Source organism: Amphiura filiformis, chromosome 4, assembly GCF_039555335.1.
Source record: "Amphiura filiformis chromosome 4, Afil_fr2py, whole genome shotgun sequence".
Taxonomy (NCBI): Eukaryota; Metazoa; Echinodermata; class Ophiuroidea; order Amphilepidida; family Amphiuridae; genus Amphiura; species Amphiura filiformis.
This window is the reverse complement of record NC_092631.1, coordinates 5,573,464-5,600,131: the sequence shown is the minus strand read 5'-3', so window position 1 is coordinate 5,600,131 and position 26,668 is coordinate 5,573,464. Positions and strand designations below refer to the sequence as shown.

General features: G+C 37.3%; 2 protein-coding genes across 6 annotated transcripts in view; one reads left to right on the top strand and one right to left on the bottom strand.

Annotated features, from left to right (window-relative positions):
• LOC140150501 (SWI/SNF-related matrix-associated actin-dependent regulator of chromatin subfamily D member 1-like) overlaps positions 1-26,668 on the top strand; it is a 256,208-nt gene that overhangs the window by 52,461 nt on the left and 177,079 nt on the right. The gene's annotated exons all lie outside the window — the stretch shown is intronic.
• On the bottom strand, positions 12,269-25,633 carry LOC140150499 (steroid 17-alpha-hydroxylase/17,20 lyase-like). The gene is given in 7 exon segments (XM_072172524.1): positions 12,269-13,061; positions 13,063-13,124; positions 13,910-14,014; positions 14,519-14,671; positions 16,932-17,144; positions 17,147-17,903; positions 25,201-25,633. Coding segments are annotated over 6 exon segments (1,482 nt in total). The 5' UTR covers positions 17,820-17,903; positions 25,201-25,633; the 3' UTR covers positions 12,269-12,785.

Sequence of the window (26,668 nt, the reverse complement as noted above, 5' to 3'; positions counted from 1 at the left end):
GAGGAAAATTTCAAAAAGCCTTTCATCAGGTGATTTGAACAAAACCCAATGTGAATATATGGGCATTGTTATTTTGCCAAATTTTCACAGAGGGGGTGTACCAAGGTTAATTGTGTCTTTGTTTCCGGAGAAAATATGTGACATAACTACATTCTTGTTAAAACTACGTAAATGTTTTCTCATTAAGCAACTGTTTCCCTTCTGGAATATATCTCCAATTTTCAGTGCAAAGTTCAGAGATTTATATAAAATATAGTAACCTCTGTGACCTATCACAATAAAGGGATGATGTAGTGTACCACACCATGGTGCAGAGTTTGGTTTGAGTATGTTGACATAGAGAGAGTGTTGAACTTGGCACTGGGTATTAGTGTTGTGATTATTGACTGGATATTAGGGATGTGCGTATTGATTGGCTGTGACTCTCAGCTGCCAGTGATGATAGGTATCTATGACATGGCATGCTCAAAATTTACTCATATCACAGATTTAATGAAACAAAGTAAGTAAAGCTTATATAAAAGGCTTGTCAGAAATGAAAAGGTGGAAGAAAGATTTGTCAACTTACCGCACTCAGAGGAAGGAAGTAAACATGCTAGAAAATAAAGATAATGTTAACATAGGGAATTCAGGTATTTTGAAATGATATGACATAAATTTGAAATGAATTCATTGTGCTCTGTCTGGCTACATGTATCTCAGTCTGTGAGATTTTTAAAACTTTAAAAAAGTTGTTCAGAGCGAAATTCAAAATAATGGTGATTGATTTTTAGTAAATTTTGATCCTGTATGATCTGTGGTAATTTTTGTCCTGTATGAACAAGTGTTGCATTTTTGACTTCATATTCGTATAAGAATTGAGAAATAAAATAAAATAACAGCACTAATCATAATGTTGCAGGCCTTCCAGAGTAATGCAGTGTATGGTGATGGTTGATAGAGCAAGTTTGTGGAAAGCCAGCTTTGTTTGTGCAATGATCTGATCCAGTGTGCAAATTAAGTAAAAAAATCAGGTCATCCAGCAGATGACCAGATCATGAAATCTGGTCATCCGCCAAAATTTTTGGTTATCCGTATATATTTAGAATTTTAATTTTTTTAAAGTTAAATTATAACTTTGCATATTAAAAACACATTAAAAAAAAAAAAAAAATCAACCATGAATGATCCTAGCAATTAGCTCCAGGTCAAGTAACAATCCAAAAGCAAAAATTGTAACATTTTTTTTTTTATAAAGTATGGGCGTCCGAAGGATAACCTGCAGTGAATTTCTGGTCATCCACCAGCAAATCTGGGCTTCAGGATGACCGGATGACCACTTAATTTGCACACTGATCTGATCCAATCAAGCCAAAAGACCATACGCATTAATAAACTATTTTAGGCTCCTGTACTAGCTCAATTTCACAATTGCCATCATCAGTGGCCAAATTGGATGATGATACTGTAATGGACTGCTAGAAGTGGAGTCTCCCTGTCACTCCAAAACACTGTCGGTCCGAAAAGGAAAAATTTGGACTGACGGTGTTTCGGACTGACGGAGTATACCCCTATAAATGATTTCTAAAAAATTTAACTGACTTTCAGCACCACTAACCTTGAATTTCGGATGTGTGACACACATCTTTATCAGAAAAAGTCCTATGGTGTTGTGATGGACTTGCCCTTTTGTTGACTATTGCCGACTTTTGGTGGAATGAGGGCATTGTATAAGGTTGACAATTCCAGTCCTTGATCACAATTTAGTTCTAGCAATTCTTCTTGATCTGGAGGGCCTCCCGCACTAAACAGGTACTCTCTTTCATCCTTGGCCAAAGCCTTAGTGGATTCCCAGTCAATGTTGTGGCGAGATTCGGTTTTATGCTCTGGAGGGCCTCCCGCACTGGGGGAAGCTGGGGGGAGTTGACTTATGCTCCTTCAGTCTATCTCTGAGTTATCTTCTATCTATCTATCTTCTGCTAGAAGTGCTAATACAAAATAAAATGCATGATACATGATGCAGGGGGTATTCATAAACCTGCAGGACTGGTGTGCAATGCAACACTCATGGGTTTTAAGTTTATCCCCCTTCCCTTTTAAGTATTCCAGGTTATTCTAAAAGTGAGATGGTGATATTGCATTTTCATAGCTGGAGAATCTTCTAGGTGCGTGAGAATCATTCACTATGGTCACATGATAACTGATAGCCTTAAAAGAAAGACATTTTATGCTCTTGTAGGCTTCTTGTAAGTTTATTTCTATCAAATCTTGAGGGGCTTCATTGCCAGATCCCCATCAAGGGGTTCTGCCTCTGGACCCCAACTTAATTTCACTACCCATATCATCTTTACCCTTGTGCCATCACAGGATTGTATTTTTCTCAAGAAAATGTCAAGAAAAGTGTGCATATTTTGTAGTCATCATCAGACATAGTCATCATCAGACATAGTCAAACGCAGAGGCTAAGGTGTATTGCAACTTAAGTCGTATTCAAAGCACATAGTAGCGCAAATGTCTCATAAGTGTGTCAGAGGAAGGGGTATCCGTGTCTGGGTCACAACAAGTTCAAGCACCCTATGAATTATGAGCAGAAAACATTTACACTTCATAAAAATAAATTTCGACAAATTCCTTTAAATTTGCTAAGCACGCAATGTTTTCCCCCTTCTCCTGTCCACCGAGACGCCCTCGCTATCATGTTTCACATCATTACCGGAAGAAAGTTGTTTTTTCATGGACATGTCAAGTTGTTAATGATTGCGTTTCCCCTTCCTCAATCCCCTCCCTACTTGTTTACCCCCATTAACTAGTCAGCTAATAACCATATGTGTCACTATTATCAGCTGGTGTGATAAATATGGACATCTAATAAATTTATCATGACAACATCGGTGATATATGTTGTATTTAGGAGTAGAAAGGATATCCATGTCCCAGTAGATGATTTGGTTATTGGAACAAATATAATATGTGCTTCTCAAACCAGACTTGTTGAACGTTTATGTGCAGGTATGCCAGGAGCTGTAATGATGTTAGAATGTTGCTCGTAATTCTGTAATAATTAGGGGGAAATGCATTGAAAACAATTTTGAAATAGTTTGTTGTAACCAAAGTCTCTGTGGGGTTAAGGAGTTTGAAATTAGTTGAATTTGTAGATGTAATTTCCTTCATTCTAGGATTTTTAGGGATAGACCTAAACACACATTTCCCCCCCTTGTTTCCATAGTCAACAGTAAGGATGTTAGAAAGTTGCTCATAATTCTGTAATAATTAGGGGGAAATGCATTGAAAACAATTTTGAAATAGTTTGTTGTAACCGAAGTCTCTGTGGGGTTAAGGAGTTTGAAATTAGTCTAATTTGTAGATGTAATTCCCTTATTTTTAGGGATAGACCTAAACACACATTTTCCCCCTTGTTTCCATAGTCAACAGTAAGGATGTTAGAAAGTTGCTCGTAATTCTGTAATAATTAGGGGGAAATGCATTGAAAACAGTTTTGAAATAGTTTGTTGTAAGCGAAGTCTCTGTGGGGTTAAGGAGTTTGAAATTAGTTGAATTTGTAGATATGTAATTTCCTTCTTTCTAGGATTTTTATAGATAGACCTAAACACAAAGTTTCCCCCTTGTTTCCATAGGCAACGCTATAAATATGCATTTGTTGGAACAAGTGGCTCAATTTTGAAATGTATAATTTCGCAATCTGAAAGTAACATTTGAATGAGGCTGGTATCATCAGTTGTGTACTGGGCAAAATTTGGCAGTGGGGGGTGGAAACTTGCTAAACTGTCCTACTTACCCACTCTTGAAATTAATTAATTAATTGAGTAGTACACTGATGCCTTTTGTTTGAAGCAAATCGGACTTGTGGTTTTCAAGTTATATTGTTTTTTTATCACTAATCAATGTAGTTAATGAGCTAAAATGACAGATAAGGCTCATTGTAAGCTAATTTGCATAAATGCTAATTAATTATGCAAATTAGACTCTAATTTAGAGGGTGGCTTGACTATACAGTATTAGAACATATTAGAAACACTTTGACCATGCAAAATAAAAGTACCCTGAACATTATGCATGGATTTTTAGCAACATATTAGCAAAAATTACTCATTTATTATCTATATTGATTATTGATAAAAAAAACAATAAGATACAAAGAATATATAAATTTTGAAAACCGTATGTTCGATTTGCTTCAAACAATAGGCATATTGATAATTGTACTTTGCTCTATGCAATTAATCTTTAAAAAAGCATGCTCAGGCCTTTCCTAATTTCCAGAAATATCCTCATTATGTGGTGTGATCAAACAAAATCAGTCTGAAGTCGGACATATTCAATTTTCAGTTTCTTATAGGATTGTAAACAGCATTTGCAAAGCTACATTTTGCTGAAAACCCCATTGAATTTGGACAACCAGAGCAAAAGATATGAGCAGTTAAAGAGTTTCAAAAACAATAGGAAACAAAGGGAAATAAACATCATAAAAAAAGTAACTAACCCCTCTTAAATAATGGCCATTATTCACAAAGGGGCTATATTATATTGTATTACAAATCTGTAAAATGTGTTGGAAGCAGAATTTATTTCTGCGCATTTTGATACCTCGTTTGATACGATAGCCCAGAAAACAATAAAACACCGGTCAATTTAATGTAGTGAGGTCCAGATTTGAAAGTTGCACTTACATACAAATTTTTACAATACAAAAACACTCAGATATCATTCCCTTCCATTACACTGAATACAAAATCAATACAATTTACTGCAACTTTCAAATCTTGGGTTACATTGATTTAAATGTACACTGTGACGTCAATAAGCAAAATTTTTCTGTAAATTACCAAATTTCCCAGAATTTCAGACTTATTAAGGCCCAATTAGCCCTTGAAATAATGTGGGCTTATTTTGCACGCTGAATGTGAAGCAAGAATTGAGTAACTTGCTTATAAATCTTCATAGTATGTAACATAATGAAAACTACCGGTACTAACTTTTTCTTTTTTTTTTTTATTCCTTTTCCATGTTATTATGTGCTTGATTCTTGGTCATGTTCATCCACTGTTGCACCTGCAATTTGGAAAACCTTCTATGTGATACACTTGTACAGGTAAGTCTTTAAGAAATTGTACAAAAGTTGTATGTGTCTGAGAAAGATTGAATTTTCCAGAGTTTTGGTCAGCAGAAATTACTTGTGCCTGATAGACCCGTAGGGTTTGTGTACAGTGTTAAGTTGGACAATATTTTCTGCTGAAATTCTGGAGGGTGTGATCCAAATTTTATGTATGTACCCAAATTGAATGCAGGCAGAGCAGGGTTCAGAGCAAGAAGGCCCTGCAATAGCTCCCAAGTGTCATCAGAATAGGCTTATATGGAACACAGAAATTGTCAAATGTCTATGTGGATAAAGCCTTCTGGTACTAATCACTTGATATAAGCGACATTGCGATCTGGCTAAAAGAATCTGAAAAATTGAAGCTGATGATGATGTCACACACAACACCCCCTACCTGTATTCAAATTCAGTGTCTGTGACAATGCCCTCCTACATGCAAAGTGAAGTCATTTCTTTGTTGACTACATAGAGGGCTCACATCATTTCCTCTGTGTTCAAGTCAGATAGTGCTAGACACGGTTTACAAATAATAGCTTGAGGTGCAGCCTCAAGAAATTTGATGTTTTTTGCTTTGTCCCAATTAATTTTGTTTTGGTTCTCATCTGTATTATTTATTTAGGAAATTATGTTATTTATGCTTGAATGGGACCTGATGTTGTTAAGAATAGTTGAGTTGGAGAATAAAAGCAAATTTGATTTGAAATGCAATATCCTGTAATTGGAGAAATATCTAATTATCTAAGATATTGTCATTTGCTTAAAAAGTTACCTTTTTCAGAGTAATCATTGAGCAGTGACATAGCTTGCGACACCATCACAGTGTCTTCATTCAGCGTAGTGATGTTTTGTTTACAATCCTCCGGTCACATGTATCCATGCTGCTATAAGATATTGTGTTCGTTATCCCATGCATGGATATGTTAAAATATTCAGGCTTCACATGTAACTTAAAGGAGTATTTCGTGATCCTAGCATCCTCTTTTTATGACACTTTTCAGCAGATATCCACGAAAAAAGCTTATTCCCAAAATTTCAGTTGTTTCCGATTTTTTGCGTTTGCGAGTTATGAATGATTATGTGTATTACACTGCTCCATAGACAATGTGTTGTAATTTATTCCAAATTTCACGATATCTTTGCTAAACGAAATAATCTGCAAGAAATATTTTGTATATAAACATTATGTAGCCATAGGTTTCCAGTGATATAAAAATCTCAACTTTTTTTGAGAAAAGTGGGGGGATGAGGCTGTGGATCACGAAATGCCCTTTTAATATTTTACAAAAAAGTAGGGATGTTTTATGTTGGTATATTGGATTATATCTCATCTTACATTCAACATTTATGCTATTTTTTCATACATACAAAGCATATCTTTTGAACCCTCTTCCTCCATTGAGATATATACACAAAAATGACAATACTTTAGTCACATCATGTCTGATTGTCTGTCTTATCCCAGGGGAGGGTGGACACCCAAACTGTGGAACCTCTGACACCCAAACTGTGGAACCTCTGTCAGTGACACACTAAAATTGGATTTGTTATAGATATTAAAATATGAATATTCCAAATATGACTGTAATGGGGATCATGAAATGGAGTTAGCTAGGGTTAGGGTTTGGTTTAGGGTTGCTGGTTAGGGTTTAATTTGATATAGTGAACCTATTTTACATAGCGGACCTTTCGACATAGCGAACCTTGTTTATATTCGGCATAGCGGAACTTTATCATACGGACCTTTGACATAGCGAATCTTATTTATATTCGGCATGGCGGAACTTCATCATAGTGAACCTTATTTCATATTTGACATTACTTGAGAAGTCTAGCTTCAGATTTGCTGCCTATTTGAGTCCCACGCTATCGAAATCGAGCAGAAATCGATGAAGTATGAATAACTTTCATCCCAAAATCAACATCATCAGAAAATTTAACATGCATTGCAAAAAAATGTCAATGCTGATCTACCGAAAAACAATAGCTTGGGACTCTCACTCTAGCCTCGAATGTGTAACTATCATGTTCAAATTCTAAGCTTGACATAGAAGAGAAGTGACACTTGAAGTTTGAATATAGAAAAGGAAACTGATCCAATTTGTGATATGATGATAAGCTGTACCATGTAACTAAAGCTGGAATTTAATATGAAATTACTTAAATACCAAAAAAGCTTTTTGTTACGACAATAATGAAATAAAGTAATTCTGTTGAATCAAAAGAATACAATTCAGTTATTTTAAAGATTGGTTTTCAGTTATTTTAAAGATTTTGTTTTTGAACTGTGTGACAGAGATGTCTCCCATGCATAAATAGCAAAATTATGTATTGATGCAAGTCCTAAGTGAACTCCAAAGTTTACTATGAAAGTAATCAAATATTTTAATCATCGAATCAAAAACATTTACATAACACCAGACTAATATCAGGGGTGATATGATGACATGAAAAGATATATTACAGTGATTTTCCGAACCAGAAATTAATCAAAATTCACAGATTTTTGCATTGTGGGAACAAGCATAGATGTGCTATTAATGTGGACAAATTGCAAACATGAAACAAATTTGTTAAAGACAAAATTGGACATCAAAAGGAATAAAATAAAAAGTATGTTCATACATCCAATTTTCTTATTACACGAGCAAGGCTTAATCAAATTTCGGCATAGCAGTTGACCAAAACAAAAAACTTTTTTGTTTGTTTTCTCTCTTTACTCCTTTACTTCTTTAAATTCCAGTGTCCAAAATCCAGATGGGGTATTAGGGTCATGTTTTCCGTAGGGGGTGTATGGATTTCAACTGGAATTGCCTATTGTTTGAAAACACACAGATTGACTCAGACAAAATGAAAACAACTTGCAACTTACTCCACTTTCCATACATTTAATTTTGCTTGTATTGTACAGTCATGTACTCACACTCATTTTTAAACATTAAGATGAACCTTACAATTTTAAAAGAGCAATTCTCAGTTTGACTGAAAACATTTACATTCACTGTTGAGGTTAAACTGAAGAGTCCTGGTTAGGCTATTCCAGCTGAAATCCATCACTCCCTATGGAAGACATGACCTTAATCTCTCTCACAGGGGGTGTAGATAGATTTCTAACGGAGTCACCCATTTAGGTAACCCCATTTGAAATTCACACTCCCTGTGTGAAAGATCCATGTCTTCTGTAGGGGGGTATGCATTTCAACTGGAATAGCCCATTCCAAATAGACTACATGTGTAATAACACTGGCCAATCCACCATGCTGGATTGTCACACATGTGAACAAAATGGGGAATAGCATGTAGTCTAACTTTGTTGATCCCACTCGTCAGGCACTTGTCTCTGATTCTCATTTTATGTATGCCGTTTGATTTTAACACTAGACAATATGGGAGGCTGCAAGAGTAAATTTCTTCTAAATTTTGAAACTGATTTTCCTGTTATTATATTGACTCTTTCTATTAAATGTTCGTAATAATTCCACCAATCCCGTCACCTAATAGCTGATGATTCTTCTCTTAGCGTATGAGAGAAGTAAACATTTGTCAGAATCCGAAAAATAATACTTTGGCAAGACCGTCACCTTTCAATATACCCTTCCTGTTAAAATTATCCATTCCAAAAACGTTTAATTGAACCTTCTTTACTTTCTTGTCCTATTCACTGTATCTCTCTAAATAATGCTCCTGGCGTTATAAACATCTTTTTCCCTTTTCTGTTTTTAACCCGTATACAAGTATATCGCCTCCTGACAGCCCAGACAGTTATGTAGGGAGAATACAAGTTATGTAGGGAGAATAGAAACTTGTTTGTATTAAAATGACTCTTCTTAATACCATCTTGGTCCTGATTTTCTCTGTCACCATTAATTTTTATAAATTTGTACATTTGAATTATATACCATGGAAATGAACAGTGAAAGTGTTTATATTATGGTTTGGTTTAGTACAACATGATAGAACTGGCCCAGTTTGACAACAGCGCCCTCGAATAAGCGCACCAATCGCAGCGTGCAAATTGGGCAAAACTCAGAGCATGGAATGAAGAGATAATCTCTTTTTACACTCCATCAGAGGGTATCAGAATCAGACACACACTGAGCCAGCACTTATAATAGCCTGTACTTTGGTTCATCTAAAGTTTGGTGGTGACGTCAATGATTTTTTTTGTAGTCGTGCCGCCAAATCGCCTTGCACACATGCATGTATGCTTTGTGCAATTAACTTTACGCAGGCGATTTGATTTTGCGACTAGCAAAATATGCACAGGTCTGCGTCACTACCAAACTTGAGGTTAAAACCAATGAGTAGCACCCAATCAAAGTTAAAGCAAAAATGATAAGAGATCAGTGCTCTTAAGGGGGTACTACACCCCTCGATAAATTTGTGCCTATTTTTGCATTTTTCTCAAAAACTAATAACACAGTGGTTCCAAAAGTTATGTATATTATAGGGGCAAGGAATCCAATTACTACACTGGAATTTCAGTGACCCAAGACAAGCGGTTCGTTATTTATGATAAGAAAAGAGGTACCGCTCGAATGTACTTCATTTCCTATCATATAAACTGAACTGCTTGTCTTGAGTCACTAAAATTTCAATGTAGTAATTGGATTCCTTGCCCCAATACTATTGGGCCAATAGTATACATAACTTTTGTTACCAGTGTGGTATTATTTTTTGAGAAAAATGCAAAAATAGTCATCGAATTTACCACAGGTGTAGTACCCCTAAGCCTCTTATATTCAAAAACAATTACCGCTCGTATAAATGGACTGTTCACACCTCTGTACATTATCCGTTTCAATTATCCACATAATTTCAATAAATACAACACTCCATAGTTATAATTAAATAATCACAATACAATAATAATTCAGAATACAATTTTTGTACATAAATTTATGACTTACTATAAAAATATACTGTACAGATTTTTTTTCTCTTTAATTTTCAAGAAATTGCAAGATGATACAATTATTTCTCGTCACTGCGTGTGTGTGTGTGACTTGGCCTAAAATTTAATCACCTTTTGGACATGAACTTTTTGCAATTTTGAATGAATACAACACACAATTTTAAAACATCAAAATAATTAAAACATCAAAATAATGCCTGAGTACAATATGTTGCCATGAATGTGTGTGTCATTTGAATCGAGCTTTTCATTTATATACAGTGAAATAAAGAGAAGACACATTTTATGTACATTCTTTCCAAAAATGTTTATATAATCCACACCTGGCTTATTCGGTTCAAACTTGAGATGTTGCTGGCTAGGTATAATTTTGTTGTAATTCAAATGACATTGTACATGTATGAGCAAATTTATGATGAAAAAATGAAATACATTTGTCATTTGCATGTCAACAAAAGTATAGCCTTTGAAAAAGCCTAAAATTCCTAAATCAATTGGCGGATTTTACCAGTGGCATGCGCAAAGAGGGGGGGTGGGCAGGGGGCACAGGCCCCCACTTTTGTTGGTAATTCGGGGGAAAAACATCAAAATTTGCCCCCTCACACTCCTAATCAGACCCCATTCGGAGGAACTGAACAACCTGGCCCCCACTTTCAATGTGCACGCCACTGGATTTACACCCTCCTATGGAAGACATAACCTTAATGTTTCACACAAGGAGTTTAAGTTACCTGAATGGGTGATCCCGTTTGAAATCTATACTCCCTGTGTGGGAGATAAAGTTCATGTCTTCCATAGAGGTGTGTGGATTTCAGCAGGTAAAGCCCACCGCAGCTGATAGGTGTATCCCATCATGCTCTGCAGTACCATAGTAGAACTGCACATCCCATAGAAAGAGTACACAAAATCTCTCACTTCAACTTTCAATTACTCGCTTATAATATCAGGGGAGCTTTGACTTTTGTTTGAAAAAATATGATCTCTAAAGCATTGTTTAACTATCCATAGCTCCCGATATTTAAGCGGCTCTTACTTATGTTTTTTATGTATTTGCTATGGAGCAAGCAGATAGACTGCAATGCATGATGGGATACTCCCCTCAGCTGCTGTGGGTAAAGCCCATTTTGTTGAATATCATACATGTGGTACATTGTTCCATTGCCAGTTTTTATTTGGTGCTATACACATCAAGAGATAGGGAACCAGCACATATTTTTTTAAATTAATTAGTGCAATGATGCACATGTTTAAGTAACATGTTAAATATTCTACAAGCACTGTTAAAGATGATACAGATTGGATATATATACTTCAGAAATATTATAATATATCTTTTATTATATACATAAAAAAGGTATACAAGTATTTATTTAAAACAGATTTTAAATTGAGTGAATTAAGCATGGAATGTTTTAAAAGACTTGCATACAAGTACATTTCACTATAAAAAAAATACCACTTGCAATGCCAGCAAATGCTATATAATCATGATGCTTCAAAACTGTGTCCTATTAAATTAGAAGTATTTTGCACTTTTAAGCTTTTGCAGATTTTGAACTGATTTTGAATTTTTTTATTTTTCGCAGAAACGTGGAAAGTAGGAAAATATGTAGCACACAATTTTCAAGTGTTACATTATTTATCTGATTTGTTTTTTCACATTTGCCTCTAGAAGTCCGGTCTTTGTTAAAACCTCAAGCAAGATTCATCTTTGCTCAGTCTGTGAGGGCAGCGAGCACCAAAGGTGTGAGAATGCCAGAGGAAAAATCTATGCTCCCATGAAGCAGGATTGGTAAATCAGAGGGGGGGGGGGCACTCTCATGCAAAGCCTTGTTGAAAGGCTACTAACAGCCTGTCTTGTGTCAAGTTGAGAGTAATAACTCCATGTTGGAATTTGCAGCTTGGTAAGGAGTAGAATCCGGGGGGGGGGGGCACTCACATGTTAAGGTGGTACGGGTAATTGTGCGGCGGTCAAGGGTCCCTTTTTCAGGCTCTCCGGCAGTTCCTTAAGCCCCACATTTGGATCTGCTTCAGTTCTTTGAGCCTCAAACTCTGACAATTGTAGCTCTTTAAGCTCAAATTTGGAAATAATTTAGAAATTTTTAGCTCAACAGCCTATAATTTGGCCCTAATTTCAGTTCTTCAAGCCCCTATTTTGCCCGAAAATCAGTTCTTAGTTTCCAAAGTTCGGCGCTCTGCGCCGCACACCCCTACCAAAATTTAAGTTGAGTGCCCCCCCGGGTAGAATCATGTATGCTAACCTAATCTCATGGGGCGAATACACATGAGTCTTGTCTGTACACTGGCAGCGCAATTTCAGCTTAAACTCACTGACTCAAATCTGCCACTGAGAAATCCAATATGGCGTTGCTCTCAACTTGAGACGAGACAAGACTTTGGAAGTCTTTCATGTGCATAGATAGGCAGGCATTTAAGTTACAATATATTTTCCTGTATTAGCAAGAAATGCACTTACACTTACAAGTTTTACAGGATCGATGGCTATCAAATACCATGGTCAAATACCCACTTTGTTTAGATTCAAAGCTCTGACACAGTAAATTAAAACCCTTAAATATTCTATATGTTTTTGGACTTGAATGAAGTCTACACTGTTATAGTGAATTTGGTGTGTGGGGCTATTCAACAATCACTGAAGCTTTAATTTGCCATAGTTTTGTAATAGAAGAAAATGTGGAAGTTGTATGTTTGCATTGTTACCTGACTTCCAGCATGACATGGCAAACTGACCCTAACCTTCAATTATTTGGTAGCCATTCAGATCATAGGAAACCTGGGTGTGGCGATGACGTCGTATGGTTTTGGAATCAGTGATACGGCAGCCTCGCCTTCAAGATCTGCCTCAACATCATCAGGAAGCTCAAATGTGAACTCTCTCAACAGTCTTCCCATCAACAAGAACAGCTCGGCTTTAGCCATACCTTTGCCGATGCATGACCGCTGACCTGTTGAGAAGGGCATGAAGTTGGGGAAATCCAAGAGGCTGCGTGGTTTGCCGTCTTCGTTGAGGAACCTCTCGGGTAGAAATTGGTCCAGGTTTGTCCCAGCAGCCTTTGTCGTGGTGGACAGCCCAGAAGTTGGCCATGACTTGCGTACCTAAAGGGACAGAGAGAAATGAACACAAACTCTGGTTAGGACTGATTGTTCTTAAAATCATCTTATTTCATGATATTATTCATCCATGTGAAGAAAAGATTTGGTCAGTTTCCAGAACATTTGACTTTTTTATTTGGCTGATGTCTAGTCCTGATATAAACTATGACTGTGTGAATGAATACCTCATACATGTACATGGCTAACATTTTGTGAGAGAAATGGAGCAATCAGTCTGATCTATAGAGGGCAGTATTACACATGCTGCTGTGATGATCACAATAACCAGGCATGTAAATCTGACAGGTCTTGAAATCAGTCTGCTGCCCTCTTCAGTCCAAGAAACTTTCATTCAATCACATGGTAGCTACATGTTGTCATGGCAACCCAATACACCCTCACCAGCAGGACGAATTGAGCTAATCAGAGCCATATTTTGTGCATTCTAATTTGAGTGGCATTCCTGATTTGAAGACTTAGCCTGGTTAAATTTACCGGTCATAGACTAGGTTACACTGGAGTATCTGTTTCAGGGACTTGATCGGTGATGACTGTATCCTAGTACATGATCTATTACTTCCGATAACTCTAATTGGTTGCAGATTCATCTTGGATATGTGTAGCTCAACATATCGCTTCAGCTTTTGTTTTTCCCTCTCTATCTTTATTTTGGTCAAATTTGATGACTATTCTAATTCCAACTTCATTTGATGGGATAAATTGTGAGTGTGTATTCAGTTATCTTAACTGAAATCTCTCCCCTGCAGAGTTTTCTTCAGGATCCTTACCTTTTGGAATGTAGTAGCCATGTACTGTGGTGTCTACAGCAGCAGCATGAGGTACACCGAGCAGGGTCAACGAACTGTATCTCAGGATTTCATAAATGACAGCCTCTGTACACAGAAAGTAAATTTTATGAGAATGTTTTTATTTTTTGTCATGTTTGTTGTAGCTTATATACCAAATTACTCACATTTTACTGGATTTGACACTACTTGGGAGTCAAATCATGAATAAGTGTTTACTAATAGTAATAAAAATTTAATGGAGATTTGGAAGGTTACTGAATTTGTAGGATTATTTTGTAGGGATGGCTTCAAAACTCAACCGCCTGTTGACCACCGGCACTCTGGCAGAACCGGCTTTCTATTGTTCTGCACAATAAAAAGCAGGTCCAACTTTCGGTGATCGACCTGCCGTTGGGATTTGAAGTTTTCCTGTATTGAATTGTGGGTCCTATTTGCCTCCCACTGCTTATAGCCACAAAACACTTGATGTGAAATTTCTGACTAACTGAAACAAAAAATGATGATGGTGCATGAGATATACAATTCTCAAGCATACCCCTACATTGTACTACACACACTACAGAGTGACGATTACACACACTAACTTACCGAGATAGGGTAGCGATGATTTGTGTTGTAGCGTTAGTTGCTCAGACTTATTCAGCACTCGATCTAGTTCATCTTGAACCTTGGCTTGTTTCTTGGGGAAAGCGGCCATGTAAAGGAGGCCCCATTGACATGTGTTCGCTACAGTATCAGTACCTGAAGAAGACATGTACAAAAGGTGATATTTTGTGTTAGAAATAAAACTACAACTTGTTTCGATAAATGGCATAAAGGGGAGGCAAATTGTCAACAATAATCTAGGAGTCGAACCTGGGACTTTGAGTAAGTTAAGCTAGACGGATGCTGTACCAAGTGACCCAAAGTCAGGTGGGGAAAAAATGCTGTGACAAAAGCACTGTCAGCTCCATATCAATAGCATTACTGATCCAGTCTCTTGCTACGTGCTCGCAATTTGTACTTTGCGCACAATTACTGTTCACAGACACTTGCGCTCTGCACCGATCGCATCATAGAGGGAGATGATGCGTGTCGAAGGAACAACCACTTTTAACTGCATGTCAGTATTGATTTCCTCAACCTTCTATTGGAGTTAAATCTTAATTAACATAAAAACAATGGCACCTTTGGCCTTGTTGAAATCGGATTGACTTGTTTCGTACGCTTCCTATTAATTAATATAGTGTGAAGCATAACATCTTGAAATAATGCTGGTTTTCATCGGTTGTCAGTCAGGTTGACAGTTGGGTTATCACTCAATTTAATCATGCCTCATTTTCCCCAAGAGAGAGTAGTGAGGCTCTCTATGCACTTTTTGATTCATCCATTTTAATGTTTCTTGTTTACTCTGATGGTTCATACCACATCATAGACATTGTCAGGCCCGTAACCAGGGGGGGGGGACGCACCCCCCAAAATGCCAAAGGCCCAAAAAGTCCCATTTGCGAGCATAGCGAGCGAAAAAATTGAGGGTTTTATGCCTTTTTTGTCCAAAAATGTCCAATTCCGCCCCTCCAGTCCAAAAAGGTCCACATTTTTGAAAAAAAGGTCCACTTTTTCAAAATCAGCACCCCCCAAAATAAATCCTGGGTACAGGCCTGGACATTGTGATTTTGATTTCTTTTCTTTCCTTCAGGCCAGTAGTTTGTGCCAAGGGGTGGGTTTTGCAAAAGTTCATTCTACAAATCATATACTTTGAAAACTTGCTTGATTTATTGTTGTTAATGAGTTATGCACGTTTTACAAAAGTGTTGTTGTTTCAGCCCTCTTTACAACATAATTCAAGAACCACAGGACCTACAAAAGTATATCTGTGATATTTGAATTCTTCTACACACTCGCTATGAAATGACCAATGCAATTTTTGCCAAAGCTCACTACCATTCGCAAAATGCTGTGAACAACCAAATCACAACAGTTTAATAAAGTTGCTAACCTTAAACAACCTAGACAATAATGAGAATATAATTCCATTGCAGAACGAAGTTTAGCAGTTGAGTACAATAGTGTTGAAGCGACATTCCCTCACACTGAAGTTGTGACCTGTACAATGCATGATTATTATGAGGTTATTTTACCTCTGTTCTTCTTCAAACTCAGGATGCGCTAATTTTCATGACTGTCGGAATTGAAGTGCATGCATTAATAAATATTTCAATTCTTTTAAAAAACATTCTAAAGAAAAGGAATTGAGGAAAAGAAGAAAACACCCTCTTTACTTCTATTTCTAAGTTTGTCTGCATGTATATGGGTCACTTCCTGACCTCTAGAATTGAGATTACATTTAAATGTGTGAAAATTAGTAATTTGCCAATGTTAGCTCTTAATTTTCCATGTTTCAACGCATGTGTGGTACTTTCCGTTTCAAAATGAATTGGGTTAAATCAATTTGACATTTCTGGGGCCGTGTCGTTTTTAGGCTTTAATCTGCTCCGCCCCTTGTAACCTATGATTTGGCAAATGTTGTTGATTTCTCATGACATACATGTATGTTAAATTGTCGCTGTGTGTGTATTGCTTATCTTGAGGTATATAGAGTGCACACAGTCCCTGTCATTATGTGTTTTCAGTTACTGCTAAACATATTGGGCTGGTGCATCTGTTTTCAGTATCAAAACGGAATTGAGAACATGCGTAATCTGTGCTTCATTTTGAAATAAGAATTATACAATTGTGCAGATTGGCTGGCAAGATTGAAGCAAATTATCAGGCTTTCGCAGGTATAGAATAGAACCTTTGCTCTTCTAAAAGCTGGAAAGTTTGGCGAACATTTTGCCACCAGTGTTGCTTCCTGCTATTTTGAAGGCACAACACTTGCCCCTGCCCGTACTATGAGTAGGAACTAAAGAATGTCGTAAAAGTGATACTGATATTAAATAGAGGCAGTTATGATGTTAAATGAAATAGAGTCATTTATGATGTTAAATTGCTTTCTGCTGATGAATTATTTTTATCTTACCTGCAAAGAATATCAACCACATGTTGACAATGATGTGATCAGGTGTGAGCAAGAGCAAGGAATCCTCATCCTTCTCCTCCACCGCTCTTCTGGCAGCCGCTAAGAGAGCATCCATCATGTCCCTCGCCTCTCCTTCTTTATAAGTTGCCACATGTGCCTCGTCCTTCTTCATCAGCAACTGATCTCGCTTGTTCTTTGCCTTGAAGAGTCGTCAAACCACTTATTCGGGAAGTGTCGTAACCAAGGCAGCGCATTCACGGGATGAATGGGCGAGATGACCTTGAGGATCTCTGCCGAATATTCCAGAATTTCGTGCAGTTCAGGATCATCTCTTGAATAGCGATCGCCAAATGTTATGTTACAGAGAATGTTCAGTGAAGCCAAGTACAAGTCTCTTTGTGGATCGAATGGTTTTGACCCATGTTGATGTATCTCACTGATCAGATGGTCTGCTTCTTCGGAGATCTTGTTGTTAAGGCTCGTATTGCCGATGACTCTCATTGCATAGCGACAAAGCTTTGTGTGAATTTTCCATTGCGTGTGATCTTTACATGTCATGAAACCTTTGTCACCAACCAGAATGTCCATACAGTACATGTCAGGTCTGTGCGATATTTCAAGACCCCTGTACGCTTCTTTGATCGCTTCCGTGCTATTCAGAACAACCACTCTCTCTGACCCGAGTTTAATGCTGAAGATGTCGCCATATTTCTTTGCTAGTTGGATGAGCGATGTGTGTGGAGATTTGGGATCTATGCTGAGGGCGTTTCCAATTAAGGGTATTGAAGTAGGCCCAGGCGGCAGTTTGCGAATGTGGTAGTCATATTGTTCTCTGAGGTAGTAGAAAGCGCATAGAGCGCCCCCACACAGTGAAACTGTCACTATCATAGCGACCACGACCCAGCGGCGAAATGTTTGTGAGGTCAAGCCTGCTGTTGAGTGGCCTGACAAAGCAATCAAGCATGTAATGGCCTGGAGAAAAATAAAAGAAAGATACCGTTGTTTTATGATTACTTATATACGAGTATTTCCAAACATACAAACAAATAATAACAACATTGATTAGCGGAGCTAATATTACAAGTCATAGATTGATATCCAGTCCCATTACATAGCCAGACGTGATTTTGAAAAGAGTGACAATGTATTGTTATGCATAACTCATCATGAGATAGTAATACGATCAAAAGAAACCTTTGTTTTGAGTTCATTGATAAATACTCGTTATTTTAACATCACTATGAGTATCAAGTGAAATACAGCATGTGTAGAGCTTGATCAAATTATTGATCACAAACAAATAAATGTGAAACATTGATTCCACATGTCAATCACTGAAAATGGCAATAGCAACTTTTCCAGACATTTTGAACATGATGTTTAACATGAAAGAAAGTTTCCAATTACTAAGACCTAACTTTTGAGACGGTTTGTAAGTGTGAACCTGCAGAATTAACAACATGGCATGCTGTATTACCGATGCGTTCAGCAATTTCAATCATCACGACAAATCGTATGCAAATCGTTGCTGAGTTTGATTGACATGTGACGTCAGAAGCAAACTAGTATTTTGAATTCATTCTCTGAATACAAATGGTCTTGTACAGGATGAACAAAGCACATCTCTTGTTCAGATCCTGTTCCTTTTTTGACACCTGGATTATGTTCCTTCATACAGTTGTAATAAATATGTCAAGTACACATACCTTTATATAGTGACATTTCCAGTGAGGGGATAAACCTGACCACTTTAAAGTGACTAAGAAAGGCTAAAGCCCGATCCTGACTCCACTTCGCAGCGCGATGCGATGCTGCGATGCTTTTCAAACATCTCAGCATCGAGCGATGAAATTAGAATGTACATTTTAATTTCATCGCGCGATGTTCGCGATGTTTTAAAAGCACGTGGTCTGCATCTCCTTTAAGGTCATTCTACCGACCTTGATTTTCCAGCAGCCAATCACAAGCGTGCGGCTGCGATATCGCAGCTGCGATGCGAAAAAGTTGAACATTGTTCAACTCCATCACGGACCGAAATTTCCACCGCGCGATGAGAATTTTCACCGCTGAGCTCGTAAAAACCTGGCTCAGATTACAGTTTTTATAGCATCGCAGCATCGCATCGCGCTGCGATGTGGAGTCCGGATCGGGCTTTAGGAAGATTGCTTAAGAAAGCTAGGCAGTAACCATAGTCACTCAGTGTTGTAACAAGACTTTCACAATCGAAGGGGCAGCAGTGGGGGAGGTCTGCCAGGGGGACAAATAAGGGTAGATACACCGCTCCTCCATTGACTCCTGTACAAGCAGTCATTGGTTATGCTACTGACCATGAAACTTGGCTGCTCAAAGATCATTCAAGGTGATTGAATCATTACCCCTTCCCTTTCCCCCCCCCCCCCCAAAAAAATTGCATAAAGTACATTGTAGGGAGATGTGTTCAAATACAAAATAGAAATGATATACACTAGTATGATTTACATAGTATAGAAATATAAAGAATTCCCAAAGTGCCAAAATAACATTAGCTATTAAATATATAAAGAGAAACTTGCTAATGCCTGGAATGCGATTTCTCCATCTCACTCGCCCCTTGACAACAAATAGGCCCTAGATGCTTTATTGATTCAATGATATACTATCAGCGGGTGCCATTTTGTGGATGTGGGAGATAACAATGGAATTGATGCATTTTTGTCTAGTACAATTGGTTGGAAAAAATTGAAGCTATCACAAAGTGGTGGGTAATACTGCCATATGTTGTCATCAAGCTGTGGTATTTATGTGTAGAGCGCAGAATAATGTTAATATTGATGCACTGGTGCTGACAGGCACTGAGTTTGGGGAATTCCCTATTAAGTTCACATTGTTATTTTTTGTACCTTTTTGTTTAGTGTGTTTGACATTTTTTACATTCATAGGCAATCATTTAATTCTATTACTCCAGTAGGTATGTAAAGATGACTGACATATATGTAGGTTATGTTTAGCTTTAAAACAGGGTTCCTGACCTTATGAGCCTACCTGAAGAGATAAGTTAGTTTTCAGGGCAACAATTTATTTGAAATGCAATGGTCAATAACTGCAAGATCCCCCTGGTTGTCACCTTGTACTCAAAGGTTAACATTTCCACCAGGTTTCAAGAAAATCTAAGAATATTTTGCTTATTTGACCTCAGCTGACCTGCATATGACTGGCTTTCAACATTCAATTTCATGAAAATATGTCAATCTTTATTTAGTTGACCTCTGGTGACCTTGAAATAACCATTAAAATTGACTTTCATTGCTGACCATTTTCATCATGTTTCATAAAAATCCAATCTTTACTTATTTGACCTCAGATGACCTTTACTGTTTGTATTCCCCAAGTTGCATAAAATCCAACAATATTTAAATATATGACTGCAGATGACCCCTGATGACCTTAAAATGGCCTTCAGATTGTGTCTAAGGTAATTACTCTTACCAAATTTCATCACAAAAAGATACAGTGGTTCGAAAAAGTCTCTTGTGATGATCCAAACATCTTCACAAAATATCAGGAAAAATTAAAAATACTAACCAAAATAGAATATACACACAGACACACACACCCACAAATACACTCGACCCCCCCACATCCACCCCACAGAAGGGATACATTATTGTAATTATTCCCATTTTTATATGGCTAAAGCCAAAGGAATAAGAATGAAATGTATGGAAAATGAAGAAGACATTGCATTGTGTAACAGAAGAGAAATTTAGAAATTGGAATGTTTAATAAGGATGACAAGTGGATGTTTTTAAAAACTAGAAGTGGACTTTTCAATAGCGCGAAAATTGTTGGCCTATTTGGAACATAATTATAGAGCATGACATTCGTGCTGATTCCTCAATAGTGCCATGCTTCAATGGGAGCATAATGATAATCCAACACTTGACAGTGAAAAATGTACTAGGTCACCTCTAACACTGTTACAATAACAAAGATATGTTCTCCAAATATACAAATTGACTTATAAATGGAGATAATGTGATTTATACTATGGTTCAATGCTTTTAAGCATCCTGAATTTAGGAGGTAGATAAGACACCAAGGTACAGGAAGAAAACCCGGATACACAGTTCATATGGAAGATTGATAGAGAATAGGGGTGTTAAGTGATAGCAGATTTCCACCTGTCATTCAAGAAGATATTATTATGGGCTTGACCCATTTCTTCCAGTGTTTGCAATAGCATCAGATAGTTAGACAAAGAACTTGCTCAGATGTCCACTGAGATGCCCTGGACGGAGATGCTGTGGATTGAGGCCATAGCAACCCAGTGTCAGAGAGCTCAGATGGTGTCATACATGTCATACAGGAGTTGGAAATAGTTTACAAGACTGTTGCAATGAATTGGACAACTTAGTCATACAATCGCACTCAAGTTGAAAAGCCAACCATTTTTGGTAATCTCAGCAGCACATAGCTGATGTATTACAAAATTTTGGTGAAATTGGGTGCAGGTGGGACCGATTTGACATGCAGTCTAATTCCCATCCTGATTTAACTCTTCCCCTGCCCAATGCTTGTTTAATACCCCTAACAAGTAGCATGAATGGTTTATCCAGTTGCTTATCCATAGTGCTCATACTCTAACAGCCTTCTTGTGTGCGGTTTTGAACCAGGGACCTAGGGTGCCAGACACATGCACGGCCATACCTTGGCACAGGGGACTACCTTGGCCGGCCAAGCTTTCTGTGACCGGACTGTTTACATGATGACACAATCACACCACATTGGCATACCCGCGCTTGCAGATGTTTGTTCATTTCTTGAGTAACAGTGTGGGGAGGGGAGTTGTTTACAACTTTACAATGTGCTACTGTTATACATAACGACTATGGTGCGAGAGGTTGCGGGTTCGAACCCTGGTGGTGCCTAGTTTGTTCTCGTGGAAAAATTGAGTTAGCTTGAAATTCCCCTGGACAAGGAACTTACTGCTAACTTGTCTCGTTGTAACCCGTCATGAAACTCGGGGAGCTGATCCTGGTTGCGATGGTTATTTGTGGAATGTCTAGGGTGTGCGCTCTTGAAGCAGCAAAGTCCCTGAATTGTTGTTTAATGGTTTATGGAATGATGTGGGGCCGTAGTGGTCAGCGACAACCTGTAAAGTGTGCTGAGGCTTGTGGATCAACGTCTAGGCGTTGTGCCTGTGCGTAGCGCACTATAAATCACTGCGCTTTTTTAATCACTGCGCTTTTTAACAATATTAACTTTATTTCACATACTTAAATGGAAAAATAATGTTATATATGTGCCCTTGGCCCTTTACATAATATGTACACTTTTGTCAGGACATTTGTTGTTAAAAACCTGAGAACAAAAGAGATATTGGTTTACACAATCCCAACCAAGTGAAGAAACACAAACATGTGTGCTTTTCAATTTGTAAAGCATCCATGCCTCTATTGTGAGGATGACGTCTATTGTCCTTACACAATAGACAGAACTAATTATTTGGAACACTATTGTGCTGAAAACATAGTGTTGTGATTGTTTGTCACTTATTTCAAGTTCAGTTGATTCTGAACTTGTTTGCCCTCTGCTGCTGCATAGTGAACCAAGATTTGTTTGTGAATGGGTGTTTTTATGGGAATGATCAATGTTTATTTCATAGTGCAGCATTCATAATATTTATTCATTCTTAGAAATGTGAAATGCCACGTTAGTTACAGGTCAAGTTGAAGTATTATGAAATCATTTTGTATAGATGCATAAACAAATTGTTTGGTTTGCCAAATAGAGGGAATTGAATGAGCTTGTATTCACAACTTTGGATGTTTTGAAACAGCGTTTATATAAAATTGTTTCAAAATAATAGAGCACAGTGACTGGCTTTTCTAAGGGATGCGACTATCACTAGGATCCACAACATGCTCATCTATCAGGGGCACAGTTCTTTAACCCCAATACATTTGTACATTCATTGAATGAACTTTGAAAATGTGGGTACCAAAACTCATACTCTGCAACCTGAGGTCAAATTTTGCACTATGATTGTTTAATTGAGGTTATTGAACTATGCAATTGGGATGAGGCCATTGTGGTTCATAGTGTATATCAGTTACATTGATAGTCCAAATTTTGTCATTGGTCTGAAAACTCACTAACTTGGAAAAAAGCTTAATCTTTACCCTAATCCTAATCCTAAACTTAACCCTAACCCTATCTTATAACTGAAGCCCTAATCCTAAACAGTGATAGTCCAAATTTTGTCATTAGTCTGAAAACTCACTAACTTGGAAAAAAGCTTAATCTTTACCCTAATCCTAATCCTAAACTTAACCCTAACCCTATCTTATAACTGAAGCCCTAATCCTAAACAGTGATAGTCCAAATTTTGTCATTAGTCTGAAAACTCACTAACTTGGAAAAAAGCTTAATCTTTACCCTAATCCAAATCCTAAACTTCACCCTAACCCTAACTGAAGCCCTAATCCTAAAGCTAACATGGATGCTAACCCTAAACTTGGCCCTTATTCTAATCATAGCACTGACCCTAACTGTAGCGTAACCATATATCCCCAACACTAACCCTAATGATAACCTACCAAGCTATCACATAAATAACAGCATGCAAATATATTCTTTCAATGTATTGGTTAATGTAAGGATACTTAAGAATCACAAATTATAAGCATGTGAAACAGCTCAAAAATCGGGAAACCGTGAAAATTTAATCTTGCAAAAATGTCCACTTGTCAAACTATAGTAAAAATCACAGGACCATCTACTGGGTTCCACGTGATAACCAAACTGCACCGTCTCTTAACATCCAGAGAGATCCACCTCGCTCATTTATTTGGGTACGTCAACAACAATAGGAAGTTTTTAGTTCACAGTGTTTATGCTGGCCCAATGACTCCAACTACTAGTAGTAGTATGATGTCCCATATTTAAATGATGCGAGCAAGCCATGATTGTGGAGGGAAAGTGATGGGGGGAATTATTTTGACTTGACATTATGGCTGGTTTACAGTAAAAATTTAATGTACAGAGAGGAGGTACAGTATGGATACATGCATGTGTTAATAGCATCCCAGTGTAAAAATGTACTTGACTTTTGTTTGTTTGGTTGATTTTGGCCAAAATTTATTTTATTTGTATGAAGAACTAATGTATTAGATAATCCAGGATAGCGCCACCGCGTGCACAAATAGCTAGACTAATTTTGTGGTCCTGGACAGCGCCACCTTGCCTTCATGCGAGACCTTTTTCAACAGCCGCAAGTTAGACCTTTTTCAACAGCCGCAAGTTATTACATGTACAACTCATTAAATAAAATCCCAAGACAAAGTGTGCAATCACATGATTGCACACTTTTAATGTTGCAGTTAAACAATACTATGGTTAAAAAAGTAACAATTTGCATCTTTTTGCAAAAGTAACTTCTCTCTCAGTCGCAATTTGAACATAATGGTATGTATCGCTAACAAAGCAAGTCTGGTCGAACATTATTCCATGTTTTAACCACTGACAAATAAGTGGTTTTTCTATTACATATTGAAAAAGTTAATCGTAAATTGCATCTTGGTAAGCAATTTTAGGCACGCGGTGAATTTGTGACACACTTTACCCGACTGTCACTATAAATTGTTCGTAACCAAAACAATGCGTAAATTATGCGCAGCGACAACATTAGGCAGGTCATGTTTACGAACTGTACAAGCTATGTTTTGCTGTTTTTTTTAAGTTGCTGAAGTGAATGCAGTCTTTCCTGTAATTGGTGTGATAGAGATCATACTGTTTACATTTCAGTTGGTCTTGTGGTTGGTTACCCAGGAAGGGTCAAAAGTGTAGCGAAAAGTTCCATATTTCACATTTTTGACGTATTAATTAAATCTACCTCGGTAATCGCTGAAAAACTGTAATCGCTGTATAACTGTGCACATTAATTTGAAGCACTTATAACTTTTAGCATGGTTGAAACATTAACGATTTTCAAATAACTTGCTACAAAATGTGATGACTTAAATTCTGTTGATGTTCAGTAACATCTACATTTTCAATTATGTTGAAATAATAATAATAATAATAATAATAATAATAATAATAATAATAATAATAATAATAATAATAATAATAATAATATTAATAATAACAATAATAATAACAATAATAATAATAGTATTAATTGATAATTATAAAAATGATAGATTCATTAACTTTTTTCAAATGTTTGAGATAATTACGTACTGAACGATAAATAAGAGTAAGTTCAAAAGTATAAGTGGTGACTTACAAAAGCTCTTTGGAGGTGTTCTTCAACTTTGGAGTTGGGAAACAGAACAACCAGTCCTCATGAGTCCACAGAAAGGAAATGTGATGTCCCAAATAGGCAAGTGGTCTGAAAGACCAAGTTCAACTAGCATGTGTGTAGGTAAATTGTAATAGTCCAGCTAAGGTTGCTGTGGTCAGTCTGTGAGTCCATTGAGTAATGAGTTGTGCCAAGCGCCGCCTTGGTCTTTTATAGTTTAGGTATGGATACACCCCCATTAGAAAGCTAGCACTGCGTATGGATGGTCCCAAGTCCTGTACTATGCAAATGAGCTGTTGAATAGTAGAGTGATTTAGCGCAGTAAGCATGGTGAGTGGATGATTAGCAAGTCAGTCACTGGCTATAGCGGTTTGACACAGGCCTCTACTCACTCAATGAATAGCAACCTTGGTGAAATTAGGTCAATACACAACGTGTGCGTGGCTTGCTTGCTTGCGCTGCTAGCTAAGCTGACTGCCTACATGTGTGTAGTATTGCACTGTACATAATCAGTGACTTTTACTATAGTCATGTTATTAAGTGGGTCAATGCTAGCGTGCCGCCTCAACACAGTCACTTACACATGGTTTGTACACAAAGGATTAGAGTAGAGACACATAATAATAGTATTGGAAAAATAGGTTGGCAGGAGTGTTGCCCATGTCAGGCTTTAATTGTCCTAACTATCTCTTTTCGGAATGACTGTTCTTTTTTGCTGTGTGTGCAATTGAACTAGTGGTGGTCAATGATCTATATAATATTGGTGAAAAGCTATTTTTGTGTCAATAGTTTGAATGATTAGGGGATACGGATCTTTTGACTTTACTTCTAATGTGATCGTTGACATTGATTGAATTACATTGGATTGGGATCACTGCGATATATTACATTATGATATTGTATGTTGTATTTATCAAATTCTTTTGACGATGTTGCTTCTTATTTAGGTGTTATAGCCATTTTCATTTTCTTTATCAAGGGGGAATCTTTATTTTGGTATAAAATAATGGAATAATGTGTAACACTGTACGGACCGCCAACTCAAAAATTTAAATTAAAAGATGAACAGCTAGTGCTAGACAGCATGGAATATAAAACAAATTGAAATAACAGAGGAAACTGGAGCAAGCAAACAAAAGGGTGTGAATAACCACACCAGCATTGGGGATATATGGGCAAAGGGTAAAGATACTCATGACTAATTTAAATGAAATGATCAATCAAGTAGTATTAAAGACGGGGAAGAAATCCAAGACCATTGCAGACAATCTGACTTGGGACAGGTCATAGGACACATGGGAAGATAAAGTAAGATAGAGAAGAAGTAGGACCACTGGTGACACAACTGTGACACATGGGCAGGTTACATAATAGGAAGATCAAGCAGGTCTAAATGAGAGAAATAGTAGGACCACTGGTGACACAACTGGACACATAGGACAGGTCATAGGAC